A 23,514-nucleotide genomic window follows, 5' to 3' on the forward strand; every position below is an offset into this window, starting at 1 on the left:
GGCATGGCCTCTAATTTTTCGGGTAGACCCTTTGTAATCTAGACCTTTGCAGTGCAACAACTGCTGGCGCTATGGCCATAGCGCCGGCGGTTGCAAATCGACCTTGCGGTGTTGCAACTGTGGGATGGTCATGCAACGATCACCGGCACTGAGCAGAACGAGAAGTGTTGCCGTTGCTATGGGGCCCACTCTGCAAACTACTAAAATGTCCCACCCGAGCGCAGGAAAGTCAAATTCTAGAGATAATTGACAGAAAACGCTTTTCGCGCCGTGATGCTAGTACAGAGTTGAAAGAACGTGCCGACGGTTACGCAGGTGTGACCGCTCGTTAAGGAGTCATGTTAGACTCGACGCTGTCCCAGGCAACTGCGGTTGCTGTGGAGGCTTCAATGTCTAAAATGATAGAAAAGATTGTCGCAAGTGTATTGGACTGCCTTACTAACGTTCTAGCGACTCAGCTTACTCATGCCGTGCAGGCCGTTTTGGCCCCTCTCTCGACAGCAATTCCCTCTATTCTTACGCGGTCTACAATTCCTGAAGCATCTCAGCCCCAGGGACGAACTACAGCCCCTTCCGCGGTACTTTGATTCGGCTTCACAGCCGACGTATACGTAAGGTTGTGGGTGAAAAACAATGCGAAGTTTTATTTTTATATTCAGGAGTCCACAATGCGTGCGTGCTTGCAACAGTGTGCAAATGTCCTCGTTTTTACATTTCCTTCATCACCCTCAGTTTTGAATCCATAGCCCTCCCTCACGCTCGCCCTCATTTTGTAAACTTATCCCGGCCTGAAAGAAGATTCACCTAAACCCGATACCGAAACACATGAAACCACGAGCGGCAGAAGGGTAGAAGGAGAGCCAGAGTCAAAGCACTGGAAGCGGTATACTTTACAATGGGGCCATTGCCGAGCCGGCAGGTTCGCGATTGCTACGGTCGACAGCCGGAAGAGGCCAATCATCAGGACTTAAATCTGTGCCAAGGATCCTGCGGAAGCAGAATCACTGGCCATAGCCATGAAAATCAAGACACGATCAAGACCAAGAGAGGAAGTAAGCACACGTAGGAACGGACTCCCGAAAAGCGTGCAGGGACTACCTTGCTGGAAAACCTCACGGAAGGGCAAGCACATTATTAAGTGCACTCTCACGCTCACACAGAATAGCATGTACACCTAATCAGACAGGCCTAGCTGGAAACGAGGTAGCGAATGATCAAGCCCAAGCTCTCACAAAGAAGGCGGATCCCCATCCTTACACCACTCCCCTCCTAGGACCGTATGGTGTCAGGCTAGAACACCTTAGGCTAGAAAGAAGACATTTCTCACTGCCACACAAACAACTGTCCTGCTAGGATGCCGTTCACTGGATGAGAATACAAACATGTACCCTAGTCTTTACATTTTGCACAAGTTCTGACCAACACAATACCCAAGTTACTGTCCTTGGTGCGTAGCAAGACACACGCTCTACCATACATCTTGGGAATGCCAGGACACACCGGACAAAATTTTAATAGTGCCATACCCGACACACGAGCAGTGGGAGGAGGCCCTGAGCAGCGACAACCTGGACCGGCAAGCCTGGATCATCCAGAAAGTCCGCAAGTCAGCTGCCACCATTGGAGTCCTGGACTAGAGGACCCGACCACATGGCTTCTGAGAATTAATATGTTCTAAATAAAAGGTTTCTTTCTCTCTTTCTGGGTGACGCTTCCACATGCAACCGTGGAAGATGAAGAACACGTTTTCAAACTGCACTATGAGAGACTGGCACTTTATCACTCTTGAACGCGGGTACGTGACGAAGACGACGTTATTACAAGCACAGCTCGAGAAAAGGCAGGATGTTAAAATTTCTCCTAACTGATAGTTAATCTGAGAGAAGTGTACGCACCGACCGACTTTAAACCGTAGTGGCTCTCTATCTTGATGATGTGCTCAGCCGTACCTCGCGTATAGTGCTCAATTGCTCTGTCTTTTTGCGATGTATTTCGTAGTGTTTCCTAAAAGCTTTGTTAATAATTTTGTTCATGTAACGATTATGTATTTACCATGTAATAAATACCACGCTTAAAAAAAGCTGCGGCGATGCCGCAGTGGTCTGAAGCAGTGGCCAGTGGAACTGAATTTTTTGAGCCGCCACGGCTTCGGATCCTGCTCCTCCAGCTAGGAAGTTTTTATTTCCTTACTGTGCGATGCCGGCTTTCCGCTACATAGAGGCTCTTATGCTGTCGCCTAAAATAAAAAAAATATTGAGGTCACTTGAAAATCAAACAAAATGCAGCTTTTGGGCTGGTTAATGGTAATCACTAACTACCCGGGTCTGGAGTCAACGTTTCCTGTAGATACCAATTTAGTGCCCTAGCGCTTCCAATCCGCCGAAAATCGGTTGTCCGTCTGTCCGAAGCCTGCTTCTAGCTCGTGGGCCACCTTGGTCACGTGATGTGATGTCATCAGAAGCTGCCCACCACAGTGTGAGCGAACTGGCTACCGTAGCAGTTTAATTATTTAATGGTTAGTCGCGACAGATTCCTCAGGAACAACATGGGTCTCACAAGCCCCACCGATGGCAGCACCTGCCATTGCAGCGCAGTGGCGCCTAGCTTAACCGCTGTGCCTTTGCACCAGGAGTGGAATGAGGACTCCCAGTGCAGCAAAGGACTAGTTCTACAGCAGTACAAGTCTAAAATGATGCAATATCACGCAAACTTACATCATATGATATATCGAACAAACTAAGCCAGTTCAGGTCAAGCAAAAGCACACAAAATCAAGATAAACCATGCAAAACCCAGGCTAATGCAGCTAGCGCACGGTGATTCGTAGTTAACCCGAAGGTGAAGTGCCCACGTTTTTTTTTTTTTGCTTGCACGTCTACGCATTACTCAAATGATGAGTGGCTAGTGCCTACGATGCCTGCAAAAAGTTTGGCTCATAAAATCAGGCGCGTGATTACGTGGTCACACGTCTCACCAAGGTCCGAAATAAGCTAAGAACAGTTCAGTTATTTGGAGAGCAATACAGATTTTTGTTTATATGTAGCACCTCGTACAATTCAAGGCGGAGCGAGCGATGATTCAGACCCAGGTGGTTAAACTGCTGCTTTATTTCCATTGTAAGACCACTGTGCTTGGCTTCGCCACAACACCTTGCGGTTGTGCTTTCCTATAGCGCAATTCTAGCGACAGCAGGAAGAAGATACAATTGTACTGAGCTACTCAACAGTGTGAATGAAAAAATTCAAATTTCCAACAAACGTCGCCAACAGGCTCTGATTTGACAATGGAATTTCGTCTAAGGATTTTTTGCGCTGCAGTCAGTCCTTTTGAACCTCACTGAGCTCAAATCGGACTTCATTCCGGAAAACAGGGCTTAGAACATGAGAATTGAACAGCCTGATTAAGTATTATTCCTACATGTCTATTCTACACTCTCATCTGACACACTTGGGGCTGATAATGAAAATGTTGATTGTTGTACCACGGTTCGCGTTGAACCGGCGGCCACCCGCACGACCCGACCAGTGCCCCCTTGTTTGCGAACTATACAAGGTGTATCACCTAAGATTGTAGATAACTTTTAAAAATAGGCTTTTTGAGTTATTAGAGCACTTTTTTCCGCAGCATTGGCAGCGCTGTAGTACATCACGGCGACGGAGAAGGAACACGTGTTCGCCTCGCGTGCCTTCTCACTGCAGAAATTGCGTTTTCTCCGGTAACCTTCACCCTAAATACTAGCGCTTTAGAACAGGAACTCATATCGTGTTGCACAGAAAAAAAAGGTTAGCCCGGAGTAGGGTTCGGGCCACCACACTCGCCCTCAAGCAGTGCATCTTTCCCTCCCTCACCCTCACCGCATCATAGCTTCTATCCCTCACCCTCACCTCCCAATGCTTTCCTCCCTCGCCCTCGTACTCACGAATTTTTGTGCGCCAGTTCTCCTTCCCCCTCACCTTACCGAGTGAAATCCTCATGAGGTGAGTGAGGACATCCTCACGAGGTCTCATGGTCATGAGGATGTCCACCTCTGGTGCTTAATGCGCTTAGTCACTCCTGATACATCAAGCTCGCTTAGTGGGAATAGTCCTTTCTCTATTCCAGTTCAATTTTTTCAATTGAATTCAGTTTATTTCCTCAGTTACACAGTGGAGCATTCTATAATAAGAGAGTAATTACTCGATGGAAACCACTCAAGCGTATCCAATGGCTACAAGGAAAGGTGTGCAATTTTCTCAGAAACTTCGCATATAAAGGGAAATTCGTCCCGGGCGTTCGAATCCGGGACCACCGCTTCACCGGAGCAGTCGCTCTAATAACTGATCTGTCAAGGACGGCAAGCTTATGATAGGGCGACAGCGAAGTTGTCAAAACTCGAAGTGGGAACAATGTTTTTATAATGTTTTGTCCAAGGTGGAATAGTGTCTAAGGTAGAATAATTTTGTAAGAAGGGAGTAATTACCCATTGGCATTCATCACAGAGCAGCCAATGGCTGCAAGGAAAGAAACTTCGCAGACAAAGGAGAATTCTTCCAGCGACCGCCAGGATATACACAGAAATGCAAAATATTCAAAAGCATGCACTTATTCGTATATGGCATACATTCATGGGTGAAAAGCATTACAAGTCAATGAAAGGTATATGACAAATACATACATAAATTTGAAGCATACGAAGGAGGACACATTTGAGATATACCTGGAATAAATAAATTAAGAATGAAAACAGGTGCAAAACACAAGATTAAATACTAGATTAAAGGGGATTGCAGTTGGCTTAAGTAATTCCATGACTTTTTGAGCGAAAAATGATCCATAATTTTCTGCCCCCTTACTTTAACAGAAAGATCATGCATTAAAGACAGCAACTTGTAACTGGTGCGAACACGAGGAATGAACCAAGGGTCGGTATTGCAGGTAGCAACACTACTTTCTTGGGGGTACACTGAAGTTATACTTCGAAAAAAAAGTTGAAACCCTTTTGAGGAAAACAGAAATGACTGCAAAACACGATGCTCAGACAATCAGTGATATCAGATAACATTGTAGTCACAAAACCTGCCGGTGGTAGCCGAGCCGGGAGGCTTTTTGCTATGTAGAACGTAATTTTTTTCAAGGACGCCTATGTTATTGATGTTTGTGTTGTGGTAGCCCACAGTAGGTTGCAGCCGCTTATGTCAGTGAAAAATAATCCATAATATACTTGGAGCTTAGCTTTTAAAACCAGTATTATTCGACAAACAGTTACCGCGCCAGCAATGACCGAAAACTTTTGCAGCTGTGACGAACATGAGCGTTCCAGCTCATATCGCTGCAAAACTTTGCATGTGGAATTTGACAATAGTCGACAAGTTCTCAATGTCGGCCCAAGAAAAGTAGTGTGTGGTTTATTGTAAATTTATTTCTGTCCCGAAATATTATAGTTTTGCTTGTGTTGGAATTTTATTTAAGGAGTTTAGTTTGCGACCACGCACACTGCTTAGCAAGTATGCCGTTAAATTTCAAGACTAGAAAGTTTCGGTAATTGCCGCTAAATAGGCAGGTCCTGTCTTAAGCGTAAATGAAAAAAAAATTAACGGTATTGTAAATTTCAACTATTTCGTTGATATACATAATAAAAAGGACCGAAACCCAATATACTTCCCTGTGGCAGGCCACAGAGAACGGGCGGCAGGGACGAGTGTTACTATCTAGGGATGAACACTGTGCACTGTCGTGCGCGGCTGGCTTTCACTCACCTCGAACAACAAGTAAAGACGTACGGAACGCCGGTTGTGTGGGGAGAAGACTGTGTGTGTTGTGTATTCATTTTGTTTTTTTACTCCACACGGAACTAATGAGTCAAGCGCACAGCGGCAGAGGGGAGTGTGGGGTGCGCAGAGGACCTAATTGGTTGTTGTCGCCACTGAGGACGTGGAGTAAGGAACATGACTTCGCAAAAGCAATTAACGACGAAATGCAAACAGATCTAATCTTTTTAGACTTCTCAAAGGCCTTCGACCGGGTCTGCCACGCCAAAGTGCTAGAGAAGCTAATTCATATATTAGGGGGTGGGTCAGTAGTCCAATGGGTGGCCAATTATTTCCGTCGGTAGTTCGTGCAACTCGGCGGCCACATTTATGATACTGTCCCGGTACTTTCCGGTGTACCACATGGCTCTGTTTTAGCCTCAATTCTCTCCCTTCTCTTTATAAATGACATTGGTGATCATTTAGAAGCTAAAGTGAGGTTGTTCGCAAATGATTGCGTACTATATAGAGAAATAAAAAACCGAGAAGATCAATTAAGCTTAAACAATGATTTTGGCAAGATAGCAGAATGGTGTTCAAAGTGGCGAATGGATCTTAACTTAGACAAAAGAGTTTCAATAATTATAACGAAAAAGCAATTCAAACTTAGCTTTCCTTACGGCTATAGCAGCTCTGCACTCAAGACGGTCGCCGAGCGCAAATATATAGGCATCATTATATCAGCCAATCTGAGGTGGACAGCTCACGTAAATCACGTAACGAACAAAGCGATGCGTAAGCTCATGTTTCTGAAACGAGCGCTGCTGTATTCCATGAAAGAAGCCAAGCTTTTGGCGTATGCTACTATCATTCGCCGAATACTAGAATACGCAAACGTCGCCTGGTTCCCGTACACGCAAGATAACATAGCTACGATTGAGGCTGTCCAGCGAAAAAGTGTGCGCTTGATCTGCAACAGATATGGGCCCACCGATTCTCCGACGCTGATGCTATCTGAGACTGGGCTTGACACGCTAGCTAGTCTTGCGACGCTTCACCGTCTGAAGTTTCTCTACAGGATTTTACATAACAAACTTAAAGCTGATTCTGCTATATATTGTTACGGTGTGGGATGCCACGGGGTGGCCACGGGCCCGCCCAGAGAAATATAGCAGCAGTACGGAGGAGAGCCGGCGAAGCACGACCGGCGGCGGCCAAGCTTTCTCGTTCTATCTCCCTCGTGCTAGAGCCGCGCGCTCGCCGCTCGCGCTCGCTCTTCGCCTCTTCTTTTATTCCCGTATCACCTTTCCACCGGGGGGGGGGGGGGGGGGGGGGGGGGAGCGGAGAAGTCAGGCCGTGCTTTGATGCAGGGTTTCCGGGGGCGATGCAATGTGGGCTCGCAGATAGGAAACGGTCACACTCTTCGTTGAATTCGAACTGTGTGAGCTGGGCGAAGGTGTCTGCAGTCGCCGAAGAAGGTCCCACACCGGTTAGGCTAACTTCAGGGAGTTTTATGCATATTGAGCGGCGATCCGTTTATGGGACTGCATTGCGTGGGAAAGGCATGGAGCCAGCAGGCGACGACGGCACTGATGAGGACCCGGTAGCTAAGACGGAGTCACCGCAGGCGCCGTAGACATATCGCTTCATGTTTGAAACATGCTCTGGGAAAATGTGGTGCACACCGCATGGTCGATGCTCTGGCAGGTCTTCGAGGCGGTATGTCACGGGGCCGAGTCGGGCAACGACACGGTAAGGGCCGCGATATCGGGGCAAGAGCTTTGCGGCACGGCCAGTCGCACGGATGGTGCGGCGAATGAGGACCAAGTCACCGGGCCGGAAGGGGGGATGTGGTGGTGCTGCCGCGTTGGCCGCTTGCACACGCGCGTGAGCCGTGAGGAGGTTGCGCTGGGCGTCGAGGCGGGCGGAATGAAGTCGTTGAGCAGATTCAGTTGGTGACGCAGTAGGATGGGGAAGGCCCAACTGCGCGTCGAGAGGGATGGAGGGCGTTCTGCCATAGACGACTGAGAACGGCGTCACATGCGTTGTTTCTTGCACTGCAGTGTTGAATGCAAAAGCTGCAGCAGAAACAAAACGATCCCAGTTTGTGTGGGACGGAGCGACGTAGGATGCGAGTATATCCGTGAGGGTACGGTTAACACGCTCCACGAGGCCATTGCACTGCGGATGATTGACGGATGTAGTGGAATGCGCAATGCCGAAGGAGCGGAGGGCTCGCTCGAATTCATGGGACATAAAGCAGCTCCCACGGTCCGTGATGAGGCGCCGGGGAACACCGTGCCGAAGAACGAGATGCTGTTCCACAAACGCGACGGCATGAGCGGACGACGTGTCTGGAACGGGCAGTGCTTCGACCCACTTGGAGAAGTAGTCGATGGCAACCAGAACATACCGGTTGCCGGCACGCGTCTTCGGAAACGGGCCCAAATGATCCAGTCCAACCAGCTCGAAAGGTGAACTTGGTGGCGAAAAAGCCTGCGGGGGTGGCTTGGTTACACCTGTGGACGGTTTTCTGTACTGGCATGTCTGGCAGGACGCCACGTGTTCCTTGACATCTCTGGACATATTAGGCCACCAAAACCGCTCCGACACTCGTGCGTAGGTCTTGCCGCGACCAAGGTGACCAGCCGTGGGAGCGTCGTGTAAGCCGCGCAAGATTTGCGACCGCAGTGTTGCCGGCACAACTGGCAACCAGACGGGTGGTCGACCACGGAGCCGCTTCACATGACACAAGAGGTCGTCCTTCATTCGATAGACCCGGCGTAGTTGGCGGAGGCCTGCGCCGGCGGCGGTGCCAAGGGAGTGGATTATGGCAGCAATGGCGGGATCTTGCGTTTGTGCAGTCCTCAGGTCCGTCAAAGCCGTCACGGAACAAGAGTGGCGAGAAAGGAAATCGGCATCTTGATGGGCAGAGCCGCGCCGATGCACTATTGTGAAATTGTACTCTTGAAGTTGCAGGGACCAGCGTGCAATCTTGGCATTCAAATGTTTGGCGGACTGCAGCCAAGTGAGAGCGCTATTGTCCGTGACTATGGTGAAGTGACGGCCGTACAGGTAGGGACGGAACTTCTCGACGGCCCAGACAACGGCGAGGCACTCGAGTTCTGAAGAGTGGCGGCGGCGCTCAACGTCGGAAAGCTGGCGGCTGGCATAAGCTAGGACTTTGTGGTCACCAGACTCGTCTTCTTGCAGGAGGACAGCGCCGAGCCCATCTTGGCTGGCATCCGTGTGGAGGACGATGGGGGCCGATTCGTCGTAATGGGCCAATGTAGGAGGCTCGAGGAGGGCGTGCTTGACGTCAAGAAATGCGAGCTGTTGGGCCTGCGTCCAACTCCACGGTGCATTCTTCTTCAGCAGGGCGGTCAATGGAGCGCTGCGCTTGGCAAAGTCCGGAATGAAACGACGGAAATACGAAGCAAATCCAAGGAAACTTTTGAGCTCCTTGGCGGTGGTGGGAGCTTTGTAAGCTGTAAGCGCTTTTAGCTTTTCAGGGTCGGGACGGATGCCATGCCGGCTCACAACGTGACCCAAGTACGTCACCTCCGCGAAACCGAAGAAACATTTTTTTTTGGTTTTAAGCGAAGCCCAGCAGAGGTAAGGGCTTCGAGGACGAGTTTGAGGCGTCTCTGGTGTTCTTCAAATGTAGCCGCGTAGACAATTACGTCATCCAGGTAGACCAACGCCATAGTCCACTTCAGATGGCCTAAGACTCGGTCCATGAGACGCTGGAAGGTGGCTGGAGCGTTCGAGAGACCGAAGGGCATACGGTTGAACTGGTAAAGGCCGTCGGGAGTGACGAAAGCCGTCTTTTCCGCATCATCGGGGTGAACAGGCACCTGCCAGTAGCCCGAGAGCAGATCTAGCGTGGAAAAATAACGGGCCCCCTTCAGGCGGTCAAGCGCATCGTCGAGGCGAGGCAGCGGGTACACGTCGCAATTAGTAATAGCATTTAGCTTCCGATAGTCAACGCAGAAGCGGAGTGTTCCATCCTTCTTGCGCACAAGGACGACAGGGGAGGACCAAGGGCTACAAGAAGGGGCAATGATTCCCTGGTCAAGCATGTCGCACACGTGCTGCTGGATGACTCTCCGTTCGGCTGGCGCTACACGGCGAGGTTGGTGATGAACGGGCCCGCGGTTTTCGGTGTTGATCCGGTGTTGAGCCCAGGAAGTGCACCCGAGTTCACCGGCGCTGAGAGCAAGGCAACTGTGATGCTCGAGCAGCAAGGTCTTCAGAGAGGCGAGCTCCGCGCAGGTCAGGCTGGGTCCAAAGTTAAATTCTTCCCATGATAGGATCGCCGGCGCTGGAGGGTGGCGAGGCGGGGCTTCAGGTTGCAGAGACGCCACTGGTGACCCGGGGTCCAAAACTGAGGCTGTACCCAACTGCGTGCCGGGAGTCAGCGCGAGAGGTACGCTTCTGATGTTGAGTATAAATACGTGGGCCTCTCCTTTGAGCACAGGCAGAAGGCTTCGAGGGGAGGTCATCTGACGGGCTGGAGCTGAACACCGGATGGGTTCGAACAGCACGTCTGCTGTGACCGGACTGTCAAGCTTGGCATACACCCACGTTGCCGCACCCGGTGGCAGGGTCACGGCGGACGCCACAGTCACGGTAGTGACGTCGAACGGCTTGACTCGACACGGCCACTTCGTCGCGAGGTCACGCAGAGATGCTGAGGCACGCTTGGTCGCCGACACCAGGGACTGCCACAGGGCGACACCGAGGCTGGAAACCCGGCTAAGCCAGCCCGGCCCACAGAGAGTTCGGCTCGCCTGTGGTTTGGTTCTAGTAAAATTAAGGACGACTCCGGCTTGCTGGCACCACCCGCACCCGAGGACCACTGGCCAAATAGGGCTGTCTGCGACAACAAACTCGGTGGAGATGGTATTTCCGAGTGCTGTCAGGTTGACGACGACACGTCCGACTTGCTCCACAGGGGTGCCGTTAAAAGCTAAGAGCCGGGTTTTGGCGGCTGGCAGAAGCAGGTGGGGCGCGTTAGCAACAAACGATTTGTGCAGTACATTGACAGCCGCTCCAGTGTCAACCAAGGCCTTTACGTGCCGGTCAAGCAGGGCGACGTCGACGAGCACGTAAGGAGCATCAGTGGTAATCGGAGCCGACGAAAGGAGGGGACGCCGAGAACGAAGGAGTGTGGGGACGGACCCCCGGAGTTCCGCCAAATCGTTTCCCGACGTTGGAGGGCCGGCACAGTCCCTCACGTAGTGTCCCCGCAGGCCGCAGCGGAAGCAGGTCATGCGGACGTCGTTACGCAGGCGTCGGATAGAGGCCGCAGTTGGGGCTGCAGACCGAGGAGCCTGCACCCGGACGCTGCGCTCGGCAGACGGTGGCGACCCCCGCGTGGCCAGCAAAGTCAATTCCGTCTCGATGGCGAGCGCCATGGCGGCGCGGACGGAATCAGGACGGCCAGAGCGGACCAAGCGCTGCACCTCGGGGAGTCGGATGGCGTCGACAAACGCCTCGGTGCCGACCAGGGCCACGGCGTTCTGAGGCGCTCCCGGCAGCCACTGCAGAGCCAGGCGCTCAATGGCGGCGGCGAGGTCCTGGTACGTCTCCCCGGGCTCTTGACGGCGGGCTCGCAGGCGGTGGTACTGCACACGGGGTTGACCTGAGGCACCATAGTGGTCGGCGAGGAGGCCCGCCAGAACAGTGTAAGAGCCCAGCTGGTCGGGCGGCACGTTCTGCAGCAGCTCGGTGGCGCGGCCCCTCAGTTTTGCAACGAGCATCCATGCCTTCATTTGCTCGTCCCAGCCTCTCGCCGCCGCAATACCGTCCAGCTGGATGCGGTAAGCATCCCACGAGATGGTGCCGTCAAATGTGGGCAATTCCACAACGTCCAACGAACACTGCGGCGAGGACGCAGCCGCGCCGAGCACGCCATTGGCGGCCACGACCGCAGGCGCAGCGACGGCAGAGCCGTAAACAGCGGCGGCGGGGACGCCCAAAGGCACCTGACCTGTGCTCGGCTCGGCTGGCACCAGGCGACGGAGTTCGTGCCGGAGAGCTTCCATCTCCCCAGCTTGGGCAGTCAGACGGGCCTCCCACGCGTCCATCCGTTGGGTGACTGTATCCAGGAGGCGCTCAACACCGGCGTCCGGCTGCTGCGAAGAGCCGAGCCTCTCCGAGCGCCTAGGTCTAGCGGCGCCGGCCGCCGCGTCGTCGGCGCTATCGGCTGGTGGTGGACTCCTGTCGTCTGGCACGTCGGGTGCTTGATTCTGGGAGCGGGTGAGCGGCATGATCCCACCGCTGCCACCAAAATGTTACGGTGTGGGATGCCACGGGGTGGCCACGGGCCCGCCCAGAGAAATATAGCAGCAGTACGGAGGAGAGCCGGCGAAGCACGACCGGCGGCGGCCAAGCTTTCTCGTTCTATCTCCCTCGTGCTAGAGCCGCGCGCTCGCCGCTCGCGCTCGCTCTTCGCCTCTTCTTTTATTCCCGTATCAATATATTACCTTGAACACTACCAGGGAAACGCGTCACAAAAATGAACTCACCCTACAAGAATATTTCTGCGCATATAACACCTTTATGTTCTCTTTTTTTCCGCGAGCTGTACGCGAGTGGCTCTTTTTATGATTCAATGATTGTACAGGCAACTACTGAGAAATTTTTGGCGCTAGCTGGCAAAAGTGTATTGTCGGGAAAGAAACTGTGAGTTTTATTTATTTTGTACTATTTTTGGGGGTTTTTCATGTATTTGTATTTCCATGTATTTGTATATTCCATGAATCTTTATTGTATTTCTCGCGATCATTTTTAAAGGGAAAAGGTGACCATTACTTATGGGTTATCTTTGTATTGCCTTTTCCAATGCCTATTCGTATTGTCCCCATAATCTTCACTGTACTTTTTGCATACTTGAAATAGTGTTTATGCTTGGTCGACTGTTTGCCTGCTGCCAGAACCGACTCCTGTAAACATCGCTGAAACAGGGATTGGCAGTATTGATAATTAATAAATGAAAGAAGATGTTTCGGTGGGACCTGGGTTGATTTCGTTTGGTCACTCTGGGGATCAATCCGTATATACATAGTTTTTTTCCTTGTTGTGCCTTCCGATCTGTCTTAACTATTTTATATGTAATTGATCAGTTTACCTTCCTGAAGTTCCTCGAGTAATGTGACTGATCAGCTTTAGAACCTCACGACTTCGGCATCCAACACCTTTTTCTGCCTTTCCCCTTAGGGGTTCTCAACGATGGTTTACGCAATCAATTTTATGGTTCAGGCACAATCAAGAGCCTTGCTAAAGCCAGTGAAAACGCAGAGTGTAAATTGATTTGTGTCAATGTTTTGAATAATTTCTTGTTTAATTGCCGATTACGCTGATTCTGCTCTTTATGAGAAACTTTACTGCGATAAAACAAGAAATATGTGCAACACAAGTTGGGCTGATAGCTTCAAAGACTAGTGTCCGGTACAATGCAAAAATTACTGACAGCTTCAGCCGCTGCAGGTGGATCAAGGGCTGAAGAAATAAAAAATATACATGCAGCAGTACTATTGTACAAGTGCACGCTTCCAAAATGCAAACAATATGAAGGAAAAAAAAATTCTGTACGCACATATCACTGTCTAATTAGTTTCCACACAAAAATATAACTTCAAATGAGAACACGGTACCAAAGCCGAATTCAGAAAGCGACAAATTCAGGTAGAAATTTGTGACACATGTCATGCAATTTGCAGGTGAATTGAAAATTTCTTACTATTTTACTTTGGTCAGCAATTTGTTCTATATTTTTGCGGCTACATTGAACTTCATCAGGCGTTTGCCATATACACTGCTGCATTTGGGAAGGTTAACCTTACAGGGAAATCCTTGTCTTGTACTGCGGGAAGGTAGGACGAAGAGGATTAATGGAAGTGGAGAAATTGTATTCATAATGTTTTTTATTAGAAGAGAAATTTTATAGTTGCGCAAGGGTAGGAACGATGGCACATGATTAGCAAAAAAAAATTGCTCCTAGAACGATCCAGATTAGAGGCTATCGCGGTGAAGGCCCATTTCTGAAGTTGGAGTAAAGACGATAATTACGTTTTTTATGCTTACCCCAAGAATTACTATAGTAACTGATATGTGAATAAAAGAACTAGATTTAGAGAAAGCCTCGTTCTTTGTTGTCCAAGTAATATCTCCCCTTAATGAGAATGTGGCAGCCTAAAGCAAATTTTGTGCATACGTTGTTAATATTTTCTTTCCAATGTAAATGGCAATCAAAAATGAACCCTATAATTTAAATGAAGAAACTGGCTGTAGTAACGAGCTCGCCTGAGTGAATTTAATTTAATTGTTGATTGTCTTGTGCCTAGAGTGAAAAGTGACGTACTTAGCGAACTACCCCTACAAATTCCAGACTTCGCATCTATCAGAACCTGGATTTTCGAAGTCAATTTTCTTTTGCGGGAAAAAATAAGTTTTTAAAGTGGTTTTGAAAAGACGGGTAGCGTAGCACTGAAGTTGACGGATAGTTTGTCATCTGATCTTCGCCGCCGCTTTAATGAATTACTGATACCCCAGCTAATTTCATATGAGCTAAAAACCTATATGGTGTTGCAAAGGCCAAGTTTAATTACGAATGAGGACGTGTGCAACATATTCAAGGACATATTCAATAGGATTTATTTGAAAGTTATCAAAGTCAAGGACCGTACTTTATGTAAGGTTCATAAATGAACTGAAATCTTCAGATTGATTTGCCAGTTCGAACAAGACACTGCCTAGAGAAACGTTGCTAAAATTAACTGTTCTTTTTTTGGTGTACGTGTGTCGCATTACTGCTCGGCGTTGCTATATTTACAAAGGGAGAATTAAAGTGGTCGATGAGCACCTTTCCATGTAAATTATGATTGACGTGTAATATCCACTATTGAGACTGATCAGTGGTCCCACAAACCATGACGTCATTCAATATTTTCCACGAAAGGGTAGGGTGCATTTAGCAACATTTGCGAAAAGTGCTGGCACTAGGCCATTTTCGCTTGAGGAAATGTTGAATTTAGCCTACTCCTAGTAGCGTTAAATTTTTTCAGGGCCACTAATGACCTCGCGTGAAAAAGTCTGCGGTATAGACTGCTTTTGTTTCTGATCATGCAGATATGCTCGTGTGTAAATCATGGTTTTCTACTTTTTATCTAGCTCGTGCCCCTTTTTAGTGGGAAATGGTTGGCGTCAATACGTGCGAACGTTTCAAGAAATTTACAATACATTTTGTCAATATCACACTCGCCAAGACCGCTAGGCCAGTCATGTGTGCTTGTCGCATGTTTGAGGACCTCTAGTGCTATATAAGACAAAGTTTGGAAACTATAGGCCTCATGACAGAATGCATTTTTGCTAACTTTACTGTACTGTGAATTAAAGATAGGGCAATGATCGCTAATCTCAGGATTGATGGTGCCGGCGTCAAAAATATTGGTTTTTGATTGTTAATGACAAGTTCAAGGGCAAATCAGCAAATGGTAGCCAATCTTTTCGGAGTTATAATGATGTTGAAAAAAAAACATGACTGCAGCATAGTTAGAAGGTTGTATATTTTGTTATTGCCTTCATGAATATTGGCTCCGAAGCCGGCAGCACAAATGAGACGGGAGCTTTTCAGTGGAACATAATCCATGAAAACTTCGAGAACTATCCGGAACTTTATACTATTTCTATTTTAGGAGCGATACAAACTATGTAACAGTTCGTTGCTTCACACTCAAGTCACCATCTTAGAATCATCCGTGAGTAAAGCAGACGGGAAAGCTGGTGGAAAATTATCATGAAAAAACACGCTAACTAGACGGGACACTGAATAGAATGAAGGCCCCCCAACCGTTGATTCGCAACTGAAGGTTGTTTATTGAAAAGACGAAGGAATAAGTGCCGGCAATAACCGGAAACTGCGCACATTACGACCACGTGGAAACAAGGTGAAACGCAAGAAAAAAGCAGGTAAACACAGAGGGCTACCAGTACAGAGAAGAGGGCCGCTACCATTTAAGAAGCGTAACTGTTCGTCAGACACCGCCACTGACGGCAGACTAACACACCGGTTATCGTTTTTCCTAGTGAGTACGGCCTCTTCCTCCAGTACCCTGTTCCTTCATCAGGACGAGGCGCATCGTCAGGTGTTGGAAGGCTTTTTCATTAGGAAAAGCGCAAACCGGTGTCAGCTTTCAGTGGCCCTGCCTGACAATTCCGCTACTTCGATGACTGGCTGCAATCTGCTCTCTACTAGTAAATTTACTTCTGTGCTTTTTGTTTTCATATGTTTCACGTTGCCTCCATGCAGTCATGATGTGCGCGGTTTCCGGTGGTTGCCTGCTTTTCTTCCTTCGCCTTTTCTTTAAACTTTCAGTTGAAAGTCTGAGCTTGGGAAGCCTTCTTTATTTTGTTTGCAACGTCTAGTTTGTGCGTTTTCATCATGACTCATTCATGACGAGGGCAAATTATGATATCACAGTGCATTGAGCATTTTCTTGAGCATAAATAGCCACAGCAGTGTTTTTATTTACTCTATCAAATAATGATTGTAACCAGAAAGGGGGAGTCGATTAGAGTTCCTAAGATACCATGCTTCCGATATTAAGATATTAAAGCGAAATTCTAGTTGACTCTGGAAAGATACTATATGGTCATGTTTGTTTGTTGCTGATTGGGCGTTAAAATGTAGAACAGATGTAAGTGAGTGGTTTCAAAGTTTAGTATGGTCTGCAAAACCAAATTCAGTATACTTCATAGTGATCACTAACATGCGGTAGCAAATTACTAGAATAATGTGGAAACATCGCCGTTGTGGAGAACCTTGATGACAGGCGCACCATCATTCTTCCTCGCAAACATTTGCCCATTGTACAGCAAAACCAATTTCTAGTCATGCTCGCACTTCCTCTGTATTGCCACTCCTGCAGAGCGTTCCAGTGAGGTACATGAATTTTTTTTCCGGTTTTACAGGATTTTCCGCTATGCTCAATAGCAAAAAAGTACAGTACACTCAACATTAAGAAACTGAAATTGGGAGGAGCGTCGACATAATATTAATCAAAAATACGCCACGCACATTATTTTGAGGAAGGAGAGGGAAAGCGCTCAACGTCATGGAACTGTATCGTCGACGCTGCCAACTGAAGCGGAGGGAGCGTAGATGCCTACTTTTGTTGCTGCGTGCAATGAGAAAGCATTGCCATAAACCGTATAACTGTTGAATAATTTGTGATTTTTTCTTGTAGATCGGTCTTTCGCCAGTAATTTTAGCAACTTGCCGTTTAATCCGGAGCCTCAGCACCTGCTTATTCAGTATCTTCAATATTAAAAAAAAATCTCGTGTTTGTCCATCAGTTACCCTATTTAGACCTGCAGTGAGCAAATGGCGAAAGCGAATCCCACGTGAGGCGTCCTGGTAGCAATGATACAAGCCTAAATAAAAAAAGAAGTCAGTGTTGCAAGTTGTTGCTTAAAGAAAACCTTAATGGCCTTCTACCCTTAACTGAGACCCTGAAAACCTCCACAATTTGCCCCTCGTTTTCTCAGTTTCGACTGAACACACGTATTTGTCACAATTAATAAAAATGGCACAGATCGGTCGTACTGCTCAGCGTTCAAGCTGGCACGGCACCAAGCACTTTGTAAATATATTTGTGTGTTTATTTGAGAAAGGAACCAACTGCACCGTCATTTTAGGATAGAAGCATGACGACGAAGTGAAGACAGAAAACAATCTGTGACATGGCTAGTGCTTGCCGAGCTGGATGCCGCGAAAGTAAAGGTGCCAAATTAAATGGCCAGAAATGTAAGCATTATTTGAAGCCTCTCAAACGCATGCATCACTGCGCATAGAAGTTATCTGCTGGCAGCATTAGCAAAGTGACAGTAAAGCACGTTTTCATTGCCACCTGCAACAATTAAACACCAAGGTTTCAGTGACAAGCGAACCGTCGCCGCTGTGGTCACACCTCTGCATGCAGCAACTACATACCCTCTAAGCGCTGCTCGAGCTCCGATTACCCTGCACCCCTCCAAGCTGTAGCGGCACCTCGATTTCCTTTACGTGAACGCAATAAATGAAATTGCGGAATGCTGACAAAGATACCGCTTGACTGCTTCCGGTGAAGACGCGCATGCGCACTGGGCTTTGAAAAACCGGTTATTCAATTACGGGTAAGTGAATGCAGGAGCAAGAGCCCCAGTCTACTATGCGCTCCTTTGCGCAGCCGAGTGCGGGCCCTAACTCGATGTAACCGTACACCGTACAGACTTGAGCAGGCGTGTATCGGAGTGCTCGAGCGGTCTCCTCACAGCAAACGGAGCGAAATACCACAGCAGGAACTGGGATTCACGGCAAATGCTTGTGCCAAATTGAAGTAGCATAGAAATAACAGCAAGAAACGACCCTATTGCCTTTAAGACAGTGACTCGCGTGCTATGACTCGTTCCGCAGCACACCACTGCAGCGCTCTATAAGCAAGTCTGCTCACGAATGTATATAGAAGGGCGTTGCTTTCTACGAGGAAACGATGACAAGACATAAATGCTACTGTGGGTTTCTTGATGGATTAAAATCCAAGGACACGACGGTCGAAAGCGAAACCGTCGCGAACCGTTTTAGATTTCAGCCTTACGTAAATAATGCGCCAAGCCTTGTGCGCCTGCTAACAAAGAAGGAGTAAACCCGAGACGTTCTTCCACTTTTCTGGCATTCCCGCCGTAATAGAACTCATCGCTGGTCGTCTTAACGCCGCTAAAAACGTTCTGGAGGCGGGCGGCGGTGACAGTTCGTGGATCCGCTCGCACAACGGACGTTTGTTGACAGAGGTCGACGATCTCCAGTTTGCCGTCCGTTCTCTGGCTTACGTCAACTGAAACTAGGCGCTTACCTTCAATGGAAAATCGTGACTCAATTATGCAATCAAGGAATCAAGGAAACTTGATCGCCAGCTTGAGCACAGGTTGATCATAAACCAAGTTTTGTTTTTATCATTCCCGTCGTGGTTTCACTGCGGTGCCGAATGTAGTTCGTGAAAATCGCCAATAGCACTGACATAGAATCTGGCAGAAAAAATAATAGCGTTTTTCTACCTTTGTAATGCATTGAAGGTAGGAATATCCTATGACACCTTGATGTAATGCCACCTAATACCAAAACAATTTTGATTAATATGAAATTTGTGCTAGACAGATAATATTAGCAGCTAACAAAATCACATATCAGGTTTTCTTGTGGAGGAAACCGTGGTGAACTTGAATGACATTCTCGGTGAATAATATCTAAACCAAGAAATGCCACAATTCGAATTCTTTTTATGTATATGCGCAGGACAGCAGTGCTTTTCCATGATAGGCCTGGAGACCAACCTGGAACGGTGATATTTACTGTAGAAGATGGTGAGTGCGCGTTTTAAGAGTTATCCTGTTTGATGCAATTTAAGGCAAAATATATGATCTCATTTCTTTCACGAGTGGTCCTATTCACAGTGCTGCTATACCGAGATCAGAGATCCGCGGTTGTCTTCTCGTAACGTAGCTTTTCAAGTTTATCGCCGCTTTTCGTAGATGTAATGGAGACGAGAAAGTGAAGCCTATATTTAATTATAGGAGTTTCAGTTAACGGTGAAGTGAACAAATTGAAGCGAATATTTAAATAGAAAAACGAGAAAGATAGTTACAGCCTCCCTTGTTCCGTGCATATTTGTCAGGATACCATCAGATATTTTGTCGAAGCTCGCTGTCTGCTGAATGGAAGGCTTTTGGGGGCTCTAGAAAGCCTTTCCGAGGCTGTGATCTTAATTTAACTGTAGATGTTTTATGAAAACGAGAAGCATGCTTGCAAAATTTGCGATTAACAGTCATCATCATCATCAGCCTGACTACACCCACTGCGGGACAAATACCTCTTCCATGTGTCTCCAATTAACCCTCTTCTTTGCCAACTGCGCCCACACTATGCCTGCAAGCCTCCTAATCTCATCCACCCACCTAATCTGCTGCCGCCCCCTGCTACGTTTGCCTTTTCTTGGAATGCACTCCGTTACCCTTAACAGTACTCAGGAACATTATAGCTCTCAGGAAAAAAAAGCTCGCAGATGCTTCATGCGCAAATGAACAAGAACAAACAGTCACAGATAGAGAGAGAGAGAGACGAACGGAAAGGCAGGGAGGTTAACTAGGCAGCGCCTGGTATGCTACCCTACAGGTGGGATGGGGAACAGAGGGAGAGATAGAAAAGGGAGAGAGAGCAAAGGGAGATGATCACTTTTCGACATGTCCGTTGGCCATTACTTGCAATGTACACAGGGCACACACTGATAGTGTGCGCCCTGTGTAAGGCTACATAAAACTATTCTATCTGCCTTTTATGTTTTGGTCAGTCTTTGCTGTTTGAATGGTTTTCACCTGAGGGCATGGATAATCTGTTTGTTTCGAGGAACTTGAAACATTTTCTTTGTGTTCGTCTTTTTTCTAGTACAGAAGGAGACGATTCGGCGCGATGATCTATTAATAAACCTCGAGAATAAGCGGTTTAGTTTCCTGATCGTAAGGTTTACATAACCACGGCTTCAGTTAATCGTGTTTTCTGGCGGCACTGCACAGAAGGCACTTGAATACATTTACGAGCCACGCACTGAAGTTCGGATAACTTTTGTAAGAAAAACAGTTGTGAAAAAATAAACAAGCCTACGCTTGCAGAGACTTGTAAAAGGCAAAACTGGAACCTGCGGTATTTACAATCAAGATTTAATGCATTTCCCCAAAAACTGTTTTGCTGTCTTCGTATGCATGGTTGAATTCACTGCTATGAGTGCCCTCTAATTTAAACCTGTCACACAATGTACAGAGGTCAAAGAATGAACTAGTGCTATTCTCACTTAAATCAAGTGGGTTCCTATACCGCTCTCTATAAACGGTTGCTTATTGATTTTTAATTATTCTCTCACTTCCAACAAAAAAAGGAGCCCGCCGAGAAGGAGTGTGCAGGTGATGGCAAGCGGATGAAGCCATGTACTTCATTCGGTTGGGCATATGTATTACATTTTAGAGAAGGGCACGATGAATACTCAGAGGCCAAATTCGCACTAGCTGAAGTCGCGAACGAGCGACTCACCACACTGTATAGAAATGAATCGTTATGATCAACGCAGGGAAAAGTGGAAATTTATCAACCATACTTCTAGGAAATCGGAACAGGTGTTAAGGAGACAACATTGATGCAGTGTGATCACACTGCGATCACTCTGACTGCGGGAGCACAATTATATTCTGCTAGTGGAGATACTCAATCCCGAGCTCGCGAATGCTCTTCAGATGAGAAAGAACGTGCAGCATGAAGTACTGGAGGCATGTAGCTTCTGGTTGGATGCTCTTATAATCTATTCAAGGTCGTTTAATATGCCTTAGGGAACCCATACTGTAAACCAAGTTACACCTTTAAGGGTGTATTACAGTGTCTATAACTAACATCCTTACACCCCTCGAAAAGTAACTATAAGTAGCAAAGCCTCCTTATAAAGGGCACTTTTCTCACAATTGCGCCCTTCTTTATGCGAAGCCGTGCAAGGTGTTTTACTTAACTTACACCCTTTTACAATGGGTGTAACAGTCACACTTAACCTTTACCATCCTTTTGATTTTTTCACTTTTATGCCGTGTCATTCATTTTAAACTTTTCACTATATTTTTTGTAGCAATGTGAAGCTCTTTGCTATATTGCATTGTATCAGTTGACATTGTCGCCACCCACACAAGCAATATGTGCTAGAAACAAAAGCTCGGCTTCTCCTTTCCATTCTGAATGCCCAGAACATGCGAAAAGGATTGAAAAACATCAGTCACATTACACTGCATGCTCCGGCAAGCATTTATTGATGTGAACCAGCAAATGGAACTTGGTGCTTTCTTACAAACCATCAGACAATGCATTTTACTCAGTCACATAAACATCCAATCATTGGAGTTCGAATATGGAACAAAAGTAGCAGGCTCCTGGTTCGCAGCTCCTGTTGGACTGGCGGTACGCACCCGTAAATGCATTTGCACTCCTTAAAGCATCAGTGACATGTCTTCTCCTGTAGAAAACAAAAAAGAACAGAAATTAAAACTTGGACTTTCAACAAATGATAGCGCTGGTGACATGTACTAGTTTTCAAATTAAGGGCAGTGAAAGCTGTCACCACGAGCTTGAAAATTTTTTTAGACACTTAAAAAGCACTAAATGATTACTGGAGTTCTCCTAGCCAAATTAAAGTCATTTGCCCATGCCATATTTGTAAAGCAGAATGCCATTATACTAGAAAACACCACCTACAAAATAAAAAATATTCTTCGCCTGATGATGTGACAGACAAAAAAGAAGAAAAAGAACATGGCAAACAGATGTCAAAATGGTGCCTCAAGTTTGTTTTTGTATGCAGTTATTTCTGCTTTACATGTCTATTGTTCAGTTTCTCTGTGAATTCTATTGCCTTATTTCTTTTGCCTGTACTCTACTGATTTTTTACCTAGATAACGAGAAAAAGGGGCTGAGAGGGAAAGGAGGCAGCCACATCTCCTTGGGTGGACAGATTAAACAAGGATATTACTCAAGAATGAAGGGGCAGATGCCCATCAGAGGAAGCCCAGCCGCCAATGGCATAGACTGGCTTTCATAATGGTTTCCATGAAGTCAAAATTCCAGCAGTGGTGAATCCTCTTCCATCTGCCGTACCCTACAATGTCATGTTAGAATTTTAATCATGTCATGTTAGAATCGTAAAGGTCATGAGAATCTGTTGAGGCCACTGGCGGGGGGGGGTGGACCCCTTTGAGAGGATTTGCGGCCTTTTCCTTGAGTTGTATGGGGCCATAGTCTAATATACGTTGAAATAAATCGACAGTGCTTTCTACACGAAATATATGTGCATCAGTAGTGGGCTCTTACTCTACAAAGTGGGAAGGAATACTTTTGCATATATACATGCTGTCATGGTGCAGGGACTCACTCGAACCCGGGCTCCTTCAGGTAGCGTGTCCGAGCCTGCCTTCGGGCTGAGGAAATAAGGAACTTGAATTTTGGGAAAACAAGCGGGGTTACTGGTACTTTGAAGAAACTTATTTACATAATTTAGAAAAGAGCAAACACTCAAATATTAAAAGTTGATAGCGTTGAGCGACTCGATGAGCCTTGTTGTCAGGGCCCAGAACAATCGTGCTCACTCAGGTCGCCTGCTATATATTCCAAGGCTCCGACCCTCCACCAGTCGGCGGCCGATTCAACACGTGGTACAGATTGGAAGAATGACTGAGCACAGAGCACGCTGTTACGTTTCGCCTACGACGCGCGGTATAGCCGGCGCGGATGCAACGGACGCCGGGGCTTCGCTCAAAGTGGCGGTCATTTTGGGCCCGTTCAGTGCTGCCGCAACGCCTCCCGCCAAGCGCGTCCAGGCAGGTTTCAATGCCACGTGTCTTCGTGTGTGCGTGTGTGTGTGTGCATGTTGGTGCCCACGCTTGTCAAAGCGCGACAGCCGGGGAGAGGAGCTCCCCAACTGGGAGGCGAGGAGGTCTGACCGGCGCCGGCCCGGCGGACGCTTCACGTCACGTCTCAACGTGTCCGTGCGTCGCCGTCTCGTGCGCCTCTTCCCGAGCCGTTCCTTCTTGCCCTCGACTCCGAGGGTATAAAGGCAGCTGCCCTGGACGCCAAAGAGACTTCGATTTCTTCCGTCGAGTAACGTGGTCGCCCTGACCGGCTGCTCTTTTGCGATGCTAGAATAAACAAGTTGTTCTGTTGGCAGTC

The 23,514-nt window shown here is 47.6% G+C and overlaps 1 protein-coding gene across 1 annotated transcript in view; it reads left to right on the forward strand.

Annotated features, from left to right (window-relative positions):
* The window catches only part of LOC144099524 (uncharacterized), a 74,878-nt gene that overhangs the window by 12,627 nt on the left and 38,737 nt on the right, over positions 1-23,514 (forward strand). Inside the window, exon 3 of the mRNA XM_077632895.1 lies at positions 19,063-19,130. Coding sequence (XP_077489021.1) covers positions 19,063-19,130 — 68 coding nt within the window. The remainder of the gene's footprint in view (positions 1-19,062; positions 19,131-23,514) is intronic.

Source organism: Amblyomma americanum, chromosome 7 (assembly GCF_052857255.1).
Source record: "Amblyomma americanum isolate KBUSLIRL-KWMA chromosome 7, ASM5285725v1, whole genome shotgun sequence".
In the NCBI taxonomy this organism is placed as follows: Eukaryota; Metazoa; Arthropoda; class Arachnida; order Ixodida; family Ixodidae; genus Amblyomma; species Amblyomma americanum.